This window comes from Ips typographus, linkage group LG2, assembly GCF_016097725.1.
Source record: "Ips typographus isolate SLU linkage group LG2, UJ_Ityp_2.0, whole genome shotgun sequence".
Classification (NCBI taxonomy): domain Eukaryota; kingdom Metazoa; phylum Arthropoda; class Insecta; order Coleoptera; family Curculionidae; genus Ips; species Ips typographus.
Window position 1 is genome coordinate 6,522,932 of NC_138423.1, and position 18,345 is coordinate 6,541,276.

General features: G+C 33.8%; 1 protein-coding gene across 2 annotated transcripts in view; it reads right to left on the bottom strand.

Annotated features, from left to right (window-relative positions):
* The window catches only part of poe (E3 ubiquitin-protein ligase-like protein poe), a 121,917-nt gene that overhangs the window by 48,931 nt on the left and 54,641 nt on the right, over nt 1–18,345 (bottom strand). For both annotated transcript variants that reach the window (XM_081972490.1, XM_081972489.1), the window contains exons 51-61: nt 15,634–15,811; nt 15,384–15,578; nt 15,102–15,321; nt 9,901–10,040; nt 9,709–9,846; nt 9,490–9,656; nt 6,823–7,132; nt 6,552–6,760; nt 6,318–6,490; nt 3,304–3,469; nt 3,027–3,251 (exon numbers count right to left, since the gene is read on the bottom strand). In XM_081972490.1, the coding sequence (XP_081828616.1) occupies nt 3,027–3,251; nt 3,304–3,469; nt 6,318–6,490; nt 6,552–6,760; nt 6,823–7,132; nt 9,490–9,656; nt 9,709–9,846; nt 9,901–10,040; nt 15,102–15,321; nt 15,384–15,578; nt 15,634–15,811 (2,121 nt within the window). The remainder of the gene's footprint in view (nt 1–3,026; nt 3,252–3,303; nt 3,470–6,317; nt 6,491–6,551; nt 6,761–6,822; nt 7,133–9,489; nt 9,657–9,708; nt 9,847–9,900; nt 10,041–15,101; nt 15,322–15,383; nt 15,579–15,633; nt 15,812–18,345) is intronic.

The following is an 18,345-nucleotide window of genomic DNA, read 5'->3' on the forward strand; positions in this document are numbered from 1 at the left end:
ATAGACGGAATACTGACTTATTTTAATAAAAAAAGATGCCAACAAGGAACATTTTATATTCTCACCAATACCATTGATTGTTACCAGTGACAGCAAAAAGTGAAATTCAGTGTGACAGAAAAATTTACCAATTTTACCAGTAAATTTCAATTGGGCCAGCAAATTTATCATTTTCCTGTAATGGCTGTTTATATGACAGTGATTTTTGTACCAAATATGAGTAACAACATTATGTTTTTTTTTTGTGAAAAAGTGGCCTTCCAAAAAATAGCATTTTCAGCTTTATGTCGCTTTTCTTTATTATCTCATGTTTAAATTATGACAAATAATAAGTTTTTGAGATGAGAAAAATGTACTGACAATTGTCAAAATAACTGTCATAAATCTCAGAAACGCGTTTTGTATCGAATAGTGAAGGAAAACACTGATTATTGCATCTTTTGAGCACAGTATGACAGTCAAGGACAAAATTGCTTGCCAAACCCACTTGGAGTGAAAAAATTACAGTTTTGAGCTCATTTTTGAAGTCCTCATTAAATTTCCTATCCAATAATTTGAAAAAACACTACAAAACTTGGTACAGTCAGTGAAAAAAGCAGTGTCAAAATTTGAACTGACAGTAACACAGTTTGAAAGGACAGTCAGGGGCAAAATTGCCTGTAAAACCCACTTGAAGTAAGAAAATGACAGTTAAGCACATTTTTGGAATCCTCATTAAGTTTCCTATCCAGTAACCTAAAGAAACACTACAAAATTTGATACACTCAGTGAGAAAAGCTGTGTCAATGTTTGAACTGCCAGACACAGTTTGAAAAGACAGTCAGGGACAAAATTGCCTGTCAAACCCACTTGGAGTGAAAAAATGACAGTTTTAAGCACATTTTTGGAATCCTCATTAAATTTCTTATCCAATAATTTGAAAAAAACACTACAACGTTTAGTATAGTCAGTGAAAAAAGCAGTGTCAAAATTTTATCTGGCAGTAACACAGTTTGAAAGACCAGTCAGGGGCAAAATCGCCTCTAAAACCCACTTGGACTAACAAAATGGCGGTTTTTAAGTATATTTTTGGTATCCTCATTAAGTTTCCTATCCAATAACCTAAAAAAACACTACAAAATATAATACACTCAGTGAGAAAAGCGGTGTCAAAGTTTGAACTGCCAGACACAGTTTGAAAGGACAGTCAGGGACAAAATCGCCTGTAAAACCCACTTGGAGTGAGAAAATGACTGTATAAAGCACATTTTTGAATTGCTCATTAAGTTTCCTATCCAATAACCTAAAAAACACTACAAAATTTGATACAGTCAGTGAGAAAAGCGGTATCAAAATGTTAACTGCCAGAAACACAGTTTGAAAGAACAGTCAGCGACAAAAACGCCTGTAAAACCCACTTGGACTAAGAAAATGGCGGTTTTAAGCATATTTTTGAAATCCTCATTAAATTTCCTATCCAACAACCTAAAAGAACACTACAAAATTTGATACAGTCAGAGAGAAAAGCGGTGTCAAAGTTTGAACTGCCAGACACAGTTTGAAAGGACAGTCAGCGACAAAATCGCCTGTAAAACCCGCTTGGTGTAAGAAAATGGCTGTTTTAAGCACATTTTTAAAATCCTTATTAAATTTTCTATCCAATAACCTAAAAAAACTACAAAATTTGATATAGTCAAAGAGAAAAACGGTGTCAAAATGTTGGTCAGGTCGGTGTCAGAAACACAGTATTTGTAACTTACCAGTACTGGTCAAATTTTTCATGACATATTTTAGTTAACCACAAAGTTTAGACTTTTAAGCACCCTTAAAGGGAGAATTTATTCTATTATTTTTAATTATATGATAAACCTGATTCTTTTACTTTTAATTTTATGTCAATAAAGCTCAATATTTAGTTTATCCTCACTTTAGGTTATAAGGTAAATCTCATTTGTTCAGTGGTTTGTTTCAGGCAAATTTCAACCTTACCGACGTGATTTTTTCGTCAAAACATCGATTTAATTCAGCGATGACAAAGTGATACAAAATACTGTAAAACGAAGTTAAAATAAAGATATTTATTATTTCCTTCAGTTGTAAATGTCCACGACATTAAGCATGTTACCTGTCCAAAAAATGATTGTGTTTGCCGTTCACGTGTTTGTGTTTAAATTAAAAAATGGACTGTTACCACCGTATATATGAAAGCGGATCAAGTCTTTTAACGAAGTCCACAATTACAGCATGAGAAACTGTTCTGATTTTGTTTTGAGTGGAAATTTTAGAACAACACATATGTTCAATTCAGTATTGTACAAAGGCCTTCAAGATTTTAATATGTCGCTCAATGTAATAAAAAATTGTGATAATTTGAACAATTTTAAAAAAGCCCTAAGACAACATGTTGTAATTTAAGTGCTTTAGCTTCTTTTTGTATAATGTTTTTACTTTTAATTCGTTACTTATTTTTAAACCGGTCCATATTTGTCCATTTTATTTTTACATTAATTTTAATATGTTTATATTTGCATGATTTGTTATTGTGTTTATTTTTATAGCTACATACTAAATAAATACCATTATTATTAAATGGTTAATTTACCAATTATGGTGCTAAATAAATTGACTACACCATTTTAAAACAAAGCAGTAATTTTTGCCAATAAAGTAACCACTTATTAAAAAATCAAGAAATGCTGGTTTAAAAAGGTAATATTCCCTAGATACTATAGAAATAGAGACTACCAGTGCCATTATGATAAAGAATCGCTCATTTTCGACTTTTTTAAGTAAAGAAACCGTTCAAATATGTTGATTTTAAGACAGTAATTTTGAGTTAATGTTACCAAACCACCCTCGAAACTTAAGAAAAGCAAATTTTACTTACCAGATTGTTTTTTACTTAGTTAAATTAAATAACCTTTGAAGTACAAGTTCCGATTGCTTGACTAGACCATTAAGTATTTTTAAATCAGCATTCAAACGTATCAAAGTATCAAAATTAAACTAATAATAACTGTAAGAACTATAAGAAAATTGTTACTTACCTCAATAGGTTCCACTGCGCAACAAGGTTTGGCTTGTAGAGTGAAATCAAACTTTGCATACTTGCAAAAACCGCAGGCGTGACACAAGAAAGGATCCTTTTCATCGTAATTAATGGCTCGACATTTGTGACATTGAAATACGTTTTCGCCGCAGTTTGCGCACACACCCGGATTGGCCGGAACTGATGCGCTGCATCTTGGGCATTGCAAAGTTTCACTACTAGCCTGGAAACGTTCAAATTTAAATCCACGATTAACGGAAACAATTTACACTTACCTGAATGTTTTCGTAAAAATCGGCGTATTCAATCATCAAATTGCACGCAATTATGGGTAGGGGAAATTCAATTTTCACTTCGGTCTGGCCCGATTGCAGTGTGACTTTTTTGGCTTTGTGCCATAGGGCTGGTTTGTTTTTCAGTTCTACTACTGCTTGAACACTTCTGAAATAAACACAATACAGGGGTAAGAAAATTTACAACATTTTACTTTTTGTCTGCACTAAATGCCAAACCGATATTTTGCGTTATCGAGATTTGCTTAAGTTAGCAGAATCAGGAATCATAAAACATTGAATAAAGGTAGCAAAAATTGGTAAAAACTGACATCAAAACTCTAAATTATGTTGGAAATATTAAAAATGTTCAAAAGTGTCTAAACAGCTTGTAAAATTGACTAAACATGTTGCCAACTAACTAAAATTGGTAAAAACTGACATAAAAACTATAAATTATGCTGAAAAATATTAAAAATGTACAAAAGTGTCTAAGGAGCCTGTAAAATTGACTAAACATGATGCCAAATAACCAAAATTGGTAAAAACTGATATTAAAACTCTCAATTATGTTGAAAAGTCTTTAAAATGTACAAAAGTTTCTAAACAACTTGTAAAATTGACTAAACATGTTGCCAACTGACTAAAATTGGTAAAAACTGACATCAAAACTCTAAATTATGTTGAAAAGTCCTAAAAATGTACAATTGTGTCTAAAGAGCCTGTAAAATTGACTAAACATGATGCCAAATGACTAAAATTGGTAAAAACTGACATCAAAACTCTAAATTATGTTGAAAAATATTAAAAATGTTAAAAAGTGGCTAAACAGCTTGTAAAATTGACTAAACATGTTACCAGTTGACTAAAATTGGTAAAAACTGACATCAAAACTCTAAATCATGTTGAAAAATATTAAAAATGTTCAAAAGTGTCTAAACAGCTTGTAAAATTGACTAAACATGATGCCAAATGACTTAAAATTGGTTAAAAGTGACATGAAAACTCTCAATTATGTTGAAAAGTCTTAAAAATGAACAAAATGGTCTAAACAGCTTGTAAAATTGATTAAACATGTTGCCAACTGACTAAAATTGGTAAAAATTGACATCAAAACTCTAAATTATGTTGAAAAATATTAAAAATGTTAAAAAGTGGCTAAACAGCTTGTAAAATTGACTAAACATGATGCCAAATGACTTAAAATTGGTTAAAAGTGACATGAAAACTCAATTATGTTGAAAAGTCTTAAAAATGAACAAAAGTGTCTAAGGAGTCTGTAAAATTGACTAAACATGATGCTAAATGACGAAAATTGGTAAAAACTGACATCAAAACTCTAAATTATGTTGAAAAATATTAAAAATGTTCAAAATGGTCTAAACAGCTTGTAAAATTGATTAAACATGTTGCCAACTGACTAAAATTGGTAAAAATTGACATCAAAACTCTAAATTATGTTGAAAAATATTAAAAATGTTAAAAAGTGGCTAAACAGCTTGTAAAATTGACTAAACATGATGCCAAATGACTTAAAATTGGTTAAAAGTGACATGAAAACTCAATTATGTTGAAAAGTCTTAAAAATGAACAAACGTGTCTAAGGAGTCTGTAAAATTGACTAAACATGATGCTAAATGACGAAAATTGGTAAAAACTGACATCAAAACTCTAAATTATGTTGAAAAATATTAAAAATGTTCAAAATGGTCTAAACAGCTTGTAAAATTGATTAAACATGTTGCCAACTGACTAAAATTGGTAAAAATTTACATCAAAACTCTAAATTATGTTGAAAAATATTAAAAATGTTAAAAAGTGGCTAAACAGCTTGTAAAATTGACTAAACATGTTGCCAACTGACTAAAATTGGTAAAAATTGACATCAAAACTCTAAATCATGTTGAAAAATATTAAAAATGTTCAAAAGTGTCTAAGGAGCCTGTAAAATTGACTAAACATGATGCCAAATAACTAAAATTGGTTAAAAGTGACATCAAAACTCTAAATTATGTTGAAAATTATTAAAAATGTTCAAAATTGTCTAAACAGCTTGTAAGATTGACTAAACAGGTTGCCAACTGACTAAAATTGGTAAAAACTTACATCAATACTCTAAATTATGTTGAAAAATATAAAAAATGTTCAAAAGTGTCTAACGAGCCTGTAAAATTGACTAAACATGATGCCAAATAACTAAAATTGGTAAAAACTGACATCAAAACTCTAAATTATGTTGAAAAATATTAAAAATATACAAAAGTGTCTAAGGAGCCTGTAAAACTGACTAAACATGATGCCAAATATCTAAAATTGGTAAAAACTGACATCAAAACTCTAAATTATGTTGAAAAATGTTAAAAAGTGGCTAAACAGCTTGTAAAATTGACTTAACATGTTGCCAACTGACTAAAATTGGTAAAAACTGATATCAAAACTCTAAATTATTTTGAAAAATATTAAAAATGTTCAAAAGTGTCTAAGGAGCCTGTAACATTGACTAAACATGTTGCCAACTGACTAAAATTGGTTAAAACTGACATCAAAACTCCAAATTATGTTGAAAAATATTAAAAATGTTAAAAAGTGGCTAAACAGCTTGTAAAATTGACTAAACATGTTGCCAACTGACTAAAATTGGTTAAAACTGACATCAAAAATATTAATCGGGTTGCAGTTAGCACGAGGTAAAAAAACAGTTAAAGATGAACATTTAGAATTTATCACAGTCACTAAAATCCCAAAAATAACTGAAAAATAGAATTTTAAAAATGTCTGATACAATTTTCAAAAAACAAAGTTCTTCAACCTTTTAGACTGACGTTTCAATATTAGTTTTGCTGTTTTATCCATATACTCTCAATGTTGAAATTCAATATCTCGGTAACATGAAGAGCTAGAGAGAACTATAAGAAAATATACTGAGTCTCAGATGAGTGTAAATTTAAGATCATCTCTGAATTCCGCTCTTAAATGTCCAGAATGAACATTAGTATAAATAAAAAAACGAGACTTACCTGTTATTGTAGTAAATGTTAATAGTCCTGACCATTTTGGTTTTTTTCAAATCCCCGATTCGTACAGTAATTTTGCTGATTATGTGACTGCTCAACAGCTTCACAATTTGAGTGGTGGTGGTGAATTTAGAATCCACTTTTAATGACGACAATTTAATGGTTGAGAAGGGAACCTACATTAATTTTAAATTTAAAAAAACCCATTTAGACATTAAATGGATTTTAATAAAGTACCTCAGGATTGTTGCAAACCAAACAAGGTTCCGACTCTAGGTAATACCCGTCAAGCTCAACAAATTGCGACATGTGAGCGTAAAGGTTTGCATTAGGATGGTGAGCTAATAATTCATTTTGGGCGCGAAGCACTGCCACTGCTTTTTGCACGTATTCATCTATTTTCTTCTCGCCGTCCTTTTGTTCAGTGTACAACAGTGAAAAATACCCTACAATCAAAACCAAACAGTAAATAAAAATTAGTTCAAATAATTTAGTTTTTTTAAACTACCAAGAAGATCCACAAACTGTGCAGCCTTCTTTCCGTATGCCGGCAGCAAAGGCCACAACTGCCATAACAGTTCCAACAACGTTTCTTGCTCTTTAGGCTTCGAGTTGTTGTAGATTGCCAATATAAGTCCGTGAGCTTGCCACCTGACTGAAGTCGTATTGTTCTCTAAAGTGAACGTTTTAATAAAGCGAGCCAAAATTTCTTTGGACACTTGTTTGTTGATTTGCTCTACTAAGGCGATGCAATTTGCCTCTTCGAACAACGCTTCAACCGCTGAATCGTCAGATTTTTCTCGTTCCTTCCGACTTGTCTACAATGTAAACCATTTTCACTAATGTATTGTATCTTTAACCGTTTTCGAGTTATTTAACCAAATATAAGTTGCAACGTATTTGCACTTGTTTGACAGAAACTTTACACTATCAATCAAAATAACTAGCTTATTTGACATCTTTGCTACAAATCCTATAAACAGTGATTTATAGAGAATTGTACGGCCTACAAAACAGTAAAAAAATCAACTCGCTAACTGTCAAATGAACCGAGTTATGGTCTGCCAAAATAACAGTAGCATAAATCGTGACGTTCTAATGCTTATCTCTCTCTATTTTCCGGACAAACCTGGCATCTGACAGTTTGTAGAGGACATTGTCGGCTACAATCTGTCAAAAAAAAACCAACTCCCTAACTGTCAAAATAACCAAGTTACTTCCATTAAAAGTCAGTCAATTCCAAACTTCCAACTCAAATGGTCGAGTTTGACAGCACGTAATTCTGTCAATTTGGCAAGTACGTCAGTCCAGTTTTGATCAAATTGTAGGTCTTTCAGTTGTCTTTTGACAATCGTATAAAGTCTACATAGTCAACTGTCAAAATTTGACAATAAAGACAAAATTGAACTAATTGCTAAAGAAGTAATTTATAGAGAATTTCACCGACTACAAAATGGTACAAAAATCAATTCGATAACTGTCAAATTGACCGAGTAATGGGCTGTCAAAATGAGAGTAGCACAAATCTTGACGTTCTAGTGCTTATCTCGGCTAGTTGGTATTTTTCGGACAACCCTGTCATTTAACAGTTTGTAGAAGACCCTGTCGGCTACAATGTGTCAAACAAATCAACTCGCTAACTGTCAAAATAACCGAGTTATTGACATTAAAATTCTGTCAATTGAAATGGTCGAGCTTGACAGCTCGTAATTCTGTCAATTTGGCAGTTACGTCAGCCTAATTTTGATCAAACTGTAGGTCCTTCAGTTGTTTTCTGACAATGGTATAAAGCCTACATAGTCAACTGTCAAAATCTGTCAATAAAGACAACATTGCACTAATTGCCAAGAGGTGATTTATAGAGAATTTCACGGCCTACAAAATGGTAAAAAAATCAACTCGCTAACTGTCAAGTTGGCCGAGTTATGGGCTGTCAAAGTGACAGTAGCACAAATCGTGACGATCTAGTGCATCCGGACAAATTTCGTGCAATAACTCGGCTAGTTGGTATTTTTCGAATAACCCTGTCATTTGACAGTTTGTAGAGGACACTGTCGGCTACAATCTGTCAAAAAAATCAACTTTCTAACTGTCGCAATAATCGAGTTATTGACATTAAAAATCAGTCAATTCCAAACTCTCGTAATTCTGTCAGTTTGGCAGTTACCTCAGTCTAGCTTTGATCAAATGGTAGGTCTTTCAGTTGTCTTTTGACAACCGTATGAAGTCTGCATAGTCAACTGTCAAAATTTGACAATAAAGACAACATTGAACTAATTGCTAAAGAAGTAGTTTATAGAGAATTTCGCGGACTACAAAATGGTACAAAAATCAATTCGATAACTGTCAAATTGACCGAGTAATGGGCTGTCAAAGTGAGAGTAGCACAAATCGTGACGTTCTAGTGCTTATCTCGGCTAGTAGGTATTTTTCGGACAACCCTGTCATTTAACAGTTTGTAGAAGACCCTGTCGGCTACAATGTGTCAAACAAATCAACTCGCTAACTGTCAAAATAACCGAGTTATTGACATTAAAATTCTGTCAATTTTCAACTAAAATGGTCGAGTTTGACAGCTCATAATTCTGTCAATTTGGCAGTTACGTCAGTCTAATTTTGATCAAACTGTAGGTCCTTCAGTTGTTTTCTGACAATGGTATAAACCCTACATAGTCAACTGTCAAAATTTGACAATAAAGACAACATTGCACTAATTGCCAAGAGGTGATTAATAGAGAATTTCACGGCCTACAAAATGGGTAAAAAAATCAACTCGCTAACTGTCAAATTGACCGGCTGTCAAAGTGACAGTAGCACAAATCGTGACGATCTAGTGCATCCGGGAAAATTTCGTGCAATAACTCGGCTAGTTGGTATTTTTCGAACCACCCTGTCATTTGACAGTTTGTAGAGGACACTGTCGGCTACAATCTGTCAAAAAAATCAACTTCTTAACTGTCACAATAATCGAGTTATTGACATTAAAAGTCAGTCAATTCCAGACTCTCGTAATTCTGTCAATTTGGAGTAACGTCAGTCTAGCTTTGATCAAATTGTAGGTCTTTCAGTTGTCTTTTGGCAACCGTATAAAGTCTGCATAGTCAAAATTTGACAATAAAGACAACATTGCAACAATTTGCTAAAAACAACAAAAAATGCATAATATAACACAAACCTTGCTGGAGCTTTCACTTTTTTTGTTTTGCTGGTTAGAGTTGACTACCAAAGCGCTTGAAAGAAGTTGCAGAATAGTGGGCGCTACTCCATCGTCAAGCAGAAAACTGACTCTCAACAAAAACGGTAATATCTCGTCGGTGTGCAAACAAAATCTCTGCCAGTTGCCTAAAAAATTGCTAGTTGAATTCAGTGTGAAGTGCAATAAGAAAAGTCATACCAGTTCTGAATAATGCAATTTCTAAGCAAGCTTTTAGGTGCTCGACAAGTTCAACCAAACTGTCGTAGGGCAAGCTCAAGGCGTGTTGCAAGTCTTGATTGGCTTGATATCCTCCCTTAGCACAACATTGCTTTATACCTAAGAAAATCAAATCAATAGAGTCGAAAGAACCCTTACGACAGTCGTGTTTACCTTTTGAATGAGTGCTTAAAGCATGCAAATCTCTCAATTGTCGATATTTTTCCTTACTACCACAAATGTACAGTAATAATTTCCTGGCGTTTCTCTTTGATGTGGGTGGTAAGGGAGTCATCATGTATTCACACAGATATCTGAATAAAATAAACCAATTTAAATTATCTCCACAACTAGCATACAGGTAAGATAAGGACCAAACAAACCAAAAACAATTTTATACCCAAAATGATCAGCTTCTTCCATGAAAAATACACACTTTTTGGAAGTTTTGGAAAGTGGAAAAACAGGCCAAAAATGACATATTAAATATTGCAAATTGATCCTAAGTAACTCTAGAAAATCCAAGGAATTGATATCCATAAAAAAACAGTTTTAATTTTTTTATGTTTTGAAACATTTTAATGGAAAATCAGGGAAAAAATGGCAAATTGATTTTTAGATGACTTAAAAATTCCATAGTAACAATTTCCACAAAAAAAAACACTTTTTCTCACTTTTTGAAAACTCAAAAACAGAGTAAAAATGACAATTTTGTAATTTCATACTCGCCAATTAATAATGTTAATTTTGTGATAATAATTTGGGAAAATAAACGTTTTTTTTTTTAAATTCAAACAAACAAACAAGTATTGAATATCATTTAAATAAGAACAAATAGCCTGTTAAAAATATAAGGTCATAATTAAAAATTGTCATGTTTTAAAGGAAAAAAAGTGGCAATGACAAAATGTCAATTACTTGAATTATCCCACCAACAATAAAAACATATTTATTGGTAATTCTGCTGGATTGAACCATATCACAAGACACATTACCCTAACCAGAAGTAAAAATCCAATATGGCGCCCATAAGAAAAATGAGAGTTGATAATAAGAATTTAAGAAAAGTAAAATTCAGTATGACAGGCAACCAATTTTACCAGTAAATTCCAATTTGACCCAGAAATTTATGGGTCTACTAGAAATTTGCTTGAAAGATATCTATAAAGAATATGAGATATATTTTCCTGTCATGGCTGTCATTAATTTCATTAAGTCATTTCATTTTTCATTCGTCATTTTTGGTCAATGTTGTCAAAATAAAATCCTGAAAAATTGCCAACAAAAGGCTTATTGTTATTTATTGTTTTAGAAAATTTGGATTTAGTTCCAATCTAATCTGAAGATATTACTATTTAAACAATTTCTAATTTACATTTACAAACTGACAAATGTCAAAATAACAGCAACAAATCTCCTTGAATACGTCTTGTTTTGAAAACTGTAATTCTTGCAAATGCTAGGCAAATTTTGACAGTTTTGACGTTAGTGACAAATATCACGTGGTTTTTGGAAGATAGCTTAGCTAGGCAGTCACGTGACCACTGTCAAAATAACTGTCGTAAATCTCAGAAACACGTTTTGATCGAATACTGCAAGAAAGCTTTTCTAAACCCTAATTTTTGCAAGTTTGGACATTCAGGGACAAAGTTGCTTGTCAAACCCACTTGGAGAGGGAAAATGACAGTTTAAAGCACATTTTTGGAATCCTCATTAAATTGCCTATCCAATAACTTGAAAAAACATTACAAAATTTGGTAGTCAGTGAAAAAAGCGCTGTCAAAGTTTGAACTGACAGAAACACATTTTGAAAGGACGAGACAAAATTGCTTGTAAACCCAACTTGGAGTAAGAAAATTTTTGAAATCCTCGTTAAATTTCCTGTAACCGGTAATTTATTCATCACTACTAAAAACCAAAACGTCGGATCTCCAAAATGGTATTGCCACGTTATAAAGGAGGAAAAGTGACAATGGTAAAGTGTCATTTATTTTCATTTATCTAATCAAATAAATTAAGAAAAAAAAAGAAAAAGTAATTTCCAAAACTTTGGTATTTTTACGGATATTTCCGGAAAAAAATCGAAATTTTTTAAGTTTTAAGAGAATTACGGAACTGGCAGAACATAACAGGGTAAAACTTGTATGGGTACCAGGTCACTCAGGCATTCCTGGAAATGAAAAAGCAGATGAACTTGCCAGGCAAGGCTCAAATGCAAACATGATTGGACCAGAACCATCTGTAGGCATACCTAGATGCTCAACAAGACGGGTCACTGGAGAATGGATCAACACAAAACACCTGGAACGCTGGAAGACGTACCCAGGAAATAAGCATGGGAAGCAAGCTATTGCAGGACCAAATAAAAATAAGGCTCAAGAACTGCTAAAGTACAGCAGGAAAGAACTGAAAGACCTAACAGCGCTTCTCACAGGGCATGGACCTGTGAGACAACACCTGTTCACCATGAAACTATTCGATGATAACCTGGACTGCAGACTATGCGGGGAGGAAATCGAAACGTTTGAACACATCATATGTGAATGTGAAGCACTTGGTCAAAGGCGACAAACAATCTTCGGGAAAACTAAGTTAGTACTGAAAGAGATACAAAGAGCACCAAGCAAGGACCTTCTTCACCTCGTACGGGAAACAGGGATAATGGACTGGTGTAACTAAAGCACCACAAACATGGGGACAGTACAATAAGCCATTAGGCTTACGTGCTATCTGGAGCTGACAGCCGACAGACCCATGGAGAAAGAAAAAAAAAAAAAAAAAAAAGTTTTAAGACGGCATATTATTAAACTCAAAATTGCGCAATTTTGCCATAGTTTAACCAACTCTGTACCTCTTAACGTTTCTGAGATCCCCATACTTACACACAAATTTGTGGCACCCTGTATATAACCCATCGTTTTAGAATATAAAAACATAAACAAAACATGCTAAAAATAGGGTTTTGTATAAGCTCTATTAAAGCTACACTTACAACCAATTCCAATTCTAATTCAAATTCAGAAATATCTGCTATGTCATTATTAGTAACTATTAACAATCCTATTTTTCGTCAAGATAAAACAGCAGATTGCCGCCTGTAAGTTCGCTTTTATTAAATTTGTTGGTTATGTCAGATTGATTAGGTTGTTTCTGTATCGTTGTTTGTGATTTACCAAAAAAGCTAACAACAGAAGTTTTGTACGGTACGAATAGTATTACTATATGAATATTGTCACGTTTAGGGGGTGGCGTAGGAAGAGAAACAAGATCGTAGCTTAAGTATGTCTTCTTTATTAGGCAGTGAACACTGACCAAGAGGGGGTGTGTGGGTGTGTACGTATAGTGGTAGGTGCGTAAGCCCTTCTGAAGTGTCGCCAAGCCGTCCAAGTGTAACGAGCCGTCCGGGCACTAGAAAGTTCGGACTGTCGCTCGTGACCTCCCTCTGGGGATGACCCCAGAGTTCGGTCCTCCTCGATGGCTTGAGACGCTGATTAAATACCCACATCGTGACCCCAATTTGCCGGTCTTGCTGATTCAGACAGTGCACTAGGGGAGACCGGGGCCCGACTAGGTAACGGAACTTAGTGCAATTTATGTTATTCGTGACATCTCCCCCTTCCAACAAGTGTTCGCCCCGAACACTAAAAGTCCATGTTTACAAAATCAACTCACTTATTTTCCATTCTTATTTTCTAATGCAGGTGGGGGAGTACTTTATTTAAACCAACCTATCATCAAATATTACTTCTTAAACTAACACATGTTACTTATCTTCTAGAAAAGGGGTGGAAAAACTTTATTGAACAAATATCTTAACTACTTCTCGATTTTTAAACGTTGCCATGTTTGCATACCCAAAAAACACTTATTCCTTTCGTTGGGTCACCTTTCAACCTTGTTGTTGCGTCCATCTTCTTGCCTTCTCATTTAAGCGTAAATTGTCCCCTGCATCGGGCACCATCTTCTAGTACCTTCTCTCGGTACTACCTTGTCTAAGCGGAAATCCATCGCTTAGCTTCGACATCTTTGGTCCATTGCGTGCTCTCTTTTTAGCACACGTTGCTTTGGACTACTCTACATCGTCATTTCTAAGCCCATCTGGAGAACCTTCTTCAGCCCTTCATTTAAGGGACTCTGGGTGCACGCGGCTGTAGAACCGACGGTGCGGAACCCATCCGAAGATGCTGGTTTCTCCTAGGCTTGCTCCTCTTCTTCTCGCTTCTTTAATCAGGTCAATTTGTCGATGGACGCAACGAGGTAATTAGGTGGTCCCTAAAGTCAACAATTAATTAGCAAACAAGCCCGACTCCAATAACATAAACAGACAACATGTATTTATAAACAAAACACCTTATACTTGCGCGATTTTGCTACCTCAGCAAAGTACCTAGGTCGGGAATGGCGTCACTGGTCTAGAAATCGAGATATTGTTATTGCATTAACTATACATACACTTATTTTATGAAACCTAGTTATCAAAAGTTTAGTTTTATCTTACCCAATACACTACAAACTAAAATGTGCTCCTATACACTAAAATGTTTAGGGCAACCTACAGGCCGCTCTTGATATAGCCCTACTCAGTTCAAGCAACTGCGGACCTGCAGGCTGGTCCTTCAAAACTCGTCTTGATTCTTCTGGGGTGTGCTTGAACTTGTGGGGGTGGGCATGGTTGAGTCGTCTTCCTGATCTCTCTTTCTTTCTCTCTCTTCTTTCTTCTGGTCTTTGCCTCTCTTCTTTTTCCTCTGTTATTCCTTCATCTTTTCCCTGTGACTTAATTGGCTTCAATTTGCGAGGGTGTGTCTATCAATACGAAGATTAATAGACGGGGATTGAACGGGGCGCCTCCACCATGTCACGTTTAGGGGGTGGCGTAGGAAGAGAAACAAGATCGTAGCTTAAGTATGTCTTCTTTATTAGGCAGTGAACACTGACCAAGAGGGGGTGTGTGGGTGTGTACGTATAGTGGTAGGTGCGTAAGCCCTTCTGAAGTGTCGCCAAGCCGTCCAAGTGTAACGAGCCGTCCGGGCACTAGAAAGTTCGGACTGTCGCTCGTGACCTCCCTCTGGGGATGACCCCAGAGTTCGGTCCTCCTCGATGGCTTGAGACGCTGATTAAATACCCACATCGTGACCCCAATTTGCCGGTCTTGCTGATTCAGACAGTGCACTAGGGGAGACCGGGGCCCGACTAGGTAACGGAACTTAGTGCAATTTATGTTATTCGTGACAATATCTTTTTTTGAGAAGACAAAAGATGGAAAAATGATCATCTTTGCACAGATATACGTCATATTTCTAATTTATGTTCAACAAAACAACACACTTAAGTTTCCATGTGTCAACAATTCACAAAAATGACATTACAAGACTCACCTGTACCAATGACCATCGAACGCAGCATTGATACTTTCACTGCCATCCGACAATCTATGAACTTGATAAGGCAGCCTCAAAACAATTTCGGTAATTAAATGTTCGTAGTTGGAAAAAACGTCGGTGGAATTCTCTTTAAGATGGGTTTTCAAAAAGAACGGCGACATATCCGGCAACGGATAGGCAGTGTGAAGCTTCAGCAAGTTGCCTAACGTCGTTCCTAATCCAAAATAGAAAAAGAAAGATAAATCATTTTGCAATTATTAAAAAACATTATGTTACCTCCGGAACTTTCCTCCTCAGTCTGGTGCTTCCAATAATCATTTAGTAACGTTTGACAAATTCTCAAACAGTAATTGATAATTCCGCTTTTATGAAGGAAAGTGGCCGATGTTCGAACAACATAACTAGAAGGATCGTTGGGGTTGGAACTAGATTTGGTAGTGGAGCTAGATTTGCTACGTTGCAGTAAATTGGCTAAAATGTATGTTTATGACACATTTACGAAAACGCAAAACTGATGATTACTTACAAATTAACTTTAGTAGCAATAGATGCACTTCTCCTGTGGTGGACCGTTTACAAATACTAGTTTGGACGGATTCGTTGGTAAATTGCAGTTCATCGCTTAAAGCTGATAGCAAAGAATTAAGACAAGCTTTATCTCTATCACAGGATCCGTCTAAATCACTTGTAAGTTGGGATACCACCTAAATAGACAAGCATTTTTTAACACCCCAGAACTAATCAGGAAATAAATATTACAAGAGAATTTAAATATTTCTGGATAATTAAATAAATGGCCTTTCTGTCCATAATACAAAGAAAAATTATAATGTACAATACAAACCATTATACACCATTATATTATATTATTATTATTATTACCATTATAGTAAGGTTTCAACTCAAGCTAGTGGTTCAGTTTTAAATGTCAATAATTCACCAATGGATAGCCAATCAAAAAATAAGTTGACATGCATTATGTCATTTCCCTGAAGAAACGCTTCCTAAGGAAGACACAGACCTTCAAAATTGTTTAAATGCGTCGATATAGGGGATAGTCTTTATTTTCTACGCTCACTGGATATTATTCAAAATTGACAAAAATGTCTACTTGAGTGATTGTATTTTTTACTTTAAAATGGTTCAAAACGATTCAAATCTGGTCATCTGTGAGGTTTAAAGGAAAAGGGAAGTTTTGAGGAAAATAGTCAAAAATCAGGATTTTTGGACTTTATTTTTTTTATTCAAAAACACTAGTAACAGTCCGAATTTTTGGACTAATTTAATTCTAAAAATTAGCGTTTAAGACTAATATCGTAGCATTTAATGCAACAATTGTTTACTTTCATCAATGAAGAGTCTGAAACTTAATTTTTACTAGAAAAAATTGTTTAAAATTTGATTTTTCAGTCTTAAAGCAAAGTGAAGCGTCTAGAAGTCAATTTATTACTGACAAAGCGTGAAATGGCATGTTTAAACCTATGGAAAATGTAAAAATAGTTTTTTAGGTCTCCTATGTCAAAAACTTGGTGAAGATAACCCTAAAACTCGATTTTCCTAGCTGAAAGCAGTTTTAAAGCCCTAAAAATAGTCCAGAGTTCTAAGAAAATGAAAAGCAAAGTAAACAAACCTGAAAAGTTAGTCTTCAAGTCAATTTTTATGAATATAATGTCAATATCCTGTATTTAAGACTATTTTCAAGACTAAAATATTGAAATGTATTTTAAAATTATGAAAACTTACTTCAAATAGAAATTTTACGCTTTTGATGTCACTTTTCATTGGTTTAGAGTTACTTTTTGGTGTCCAAGTCAATTTTCAAGACTGAAATGTGTGAATTAGTAGTAAAAAATTGTAGATAAAGTAGTTTTTCATGACTACAACCTAATTTTCACTACTAAAGTTTTTCAACTTATCTGAAAACTATAACGACTGACTACAAAGACAGTTTTTAAGCCTTTCAAGCCAATTTTCACAGTTTCCAAGTCAATTGCCAAGGCTAAAATCTTTCAATTTGTGAAAACTGGTCAAAAGACAATTTTTAAGCCTTTTAAGTCAAATTTCACCTTCAAAGTAAACTTACTGGTTTCTAAGTCAATTTTCAAAACTAAAGTCTTTCAATTTGTCTGGAAACTATGAAAACTGACTACAAAGACATGTTTTAAGCTTTTTAAGTAAATTTTCACTATTTTCAAGTCAATTTTTAAGTTAAGTTGGGTTGATTTAGGGTCTTTGAACGTAATAACTAATATAATATATAATTATCTCGTAAACGAAGCTTCAAATCAGAATTTTATAAGAGGTACTTATTTTGTCAAATTGGACAAGTAAAGTAAAAAAAAACTGAAATTAAAATGAAAAATGAAAATTTTTTAAAAATATCCAGTGACGTAGAGAATCAGGCAGAAAAATGAAATCCATTTTCCTGTATCTACGCTACTGGAGAATTTTGGCAAACGTTATTCATAATAAAAAGTATTAATTTTATAAGTGCTTGTTCCAAATTTATTTATTTATGACAAAAAACCGATTTTTTAAATTGAAATTTGAAGGACTGTATTTTTCTTAGGAAGCATTTTTCAGGAAAATGACATAATGCATGTCAACTTATTTTTTAATGGGCTATGGAATGGTGAATTATTGACATTTAAAACTGGACCACCCTGTATTTACAGAGAAACAAGGGGTTTATTATTGTCCAGTTGTGGGGGTTGTTGTTCAGTAATTCTTGTCATTTTTGTTCCTTCGTATAAAATTTCATTGGATGGGTTGTGTAGCGCGTTTTGAGGGTGTCTGATTTTTATTATGAATCTAAAAGCAATTTGTTCTGTGACCTGTATGTGTTTTTCTGTCTTGTCGGTTGGATTTGATCTTAGTATATTTCAGTCGCAGTCTTTGTACTTTTTGTGATTTCCCTTCTTACGTTTTATGTATGTTTGGTAAATTTTAGTTTTTGGTCAAGTGTTATTCCTAAGTATTTTACGTCTTGTTTAGGAATATGCTGGTTATTGTAGGAGAGTTATCTTTAATTTGGTGGGGATAATTTAATTATCCAGAAATATTTAGTTTTTATGTATTATCTGGAATTGATACTATTAAAAGCAAATAACCCTTCCAGTGCCTGTTTTATGATAGATTTAAAATGTAATATAAGATAAAAGAACGCTTAATGTACAGCCGTAAGAGGAAACCTTGCTTGACTAAAGGCCAGTACTTTCGCTTCAGAATAATTTCGTTA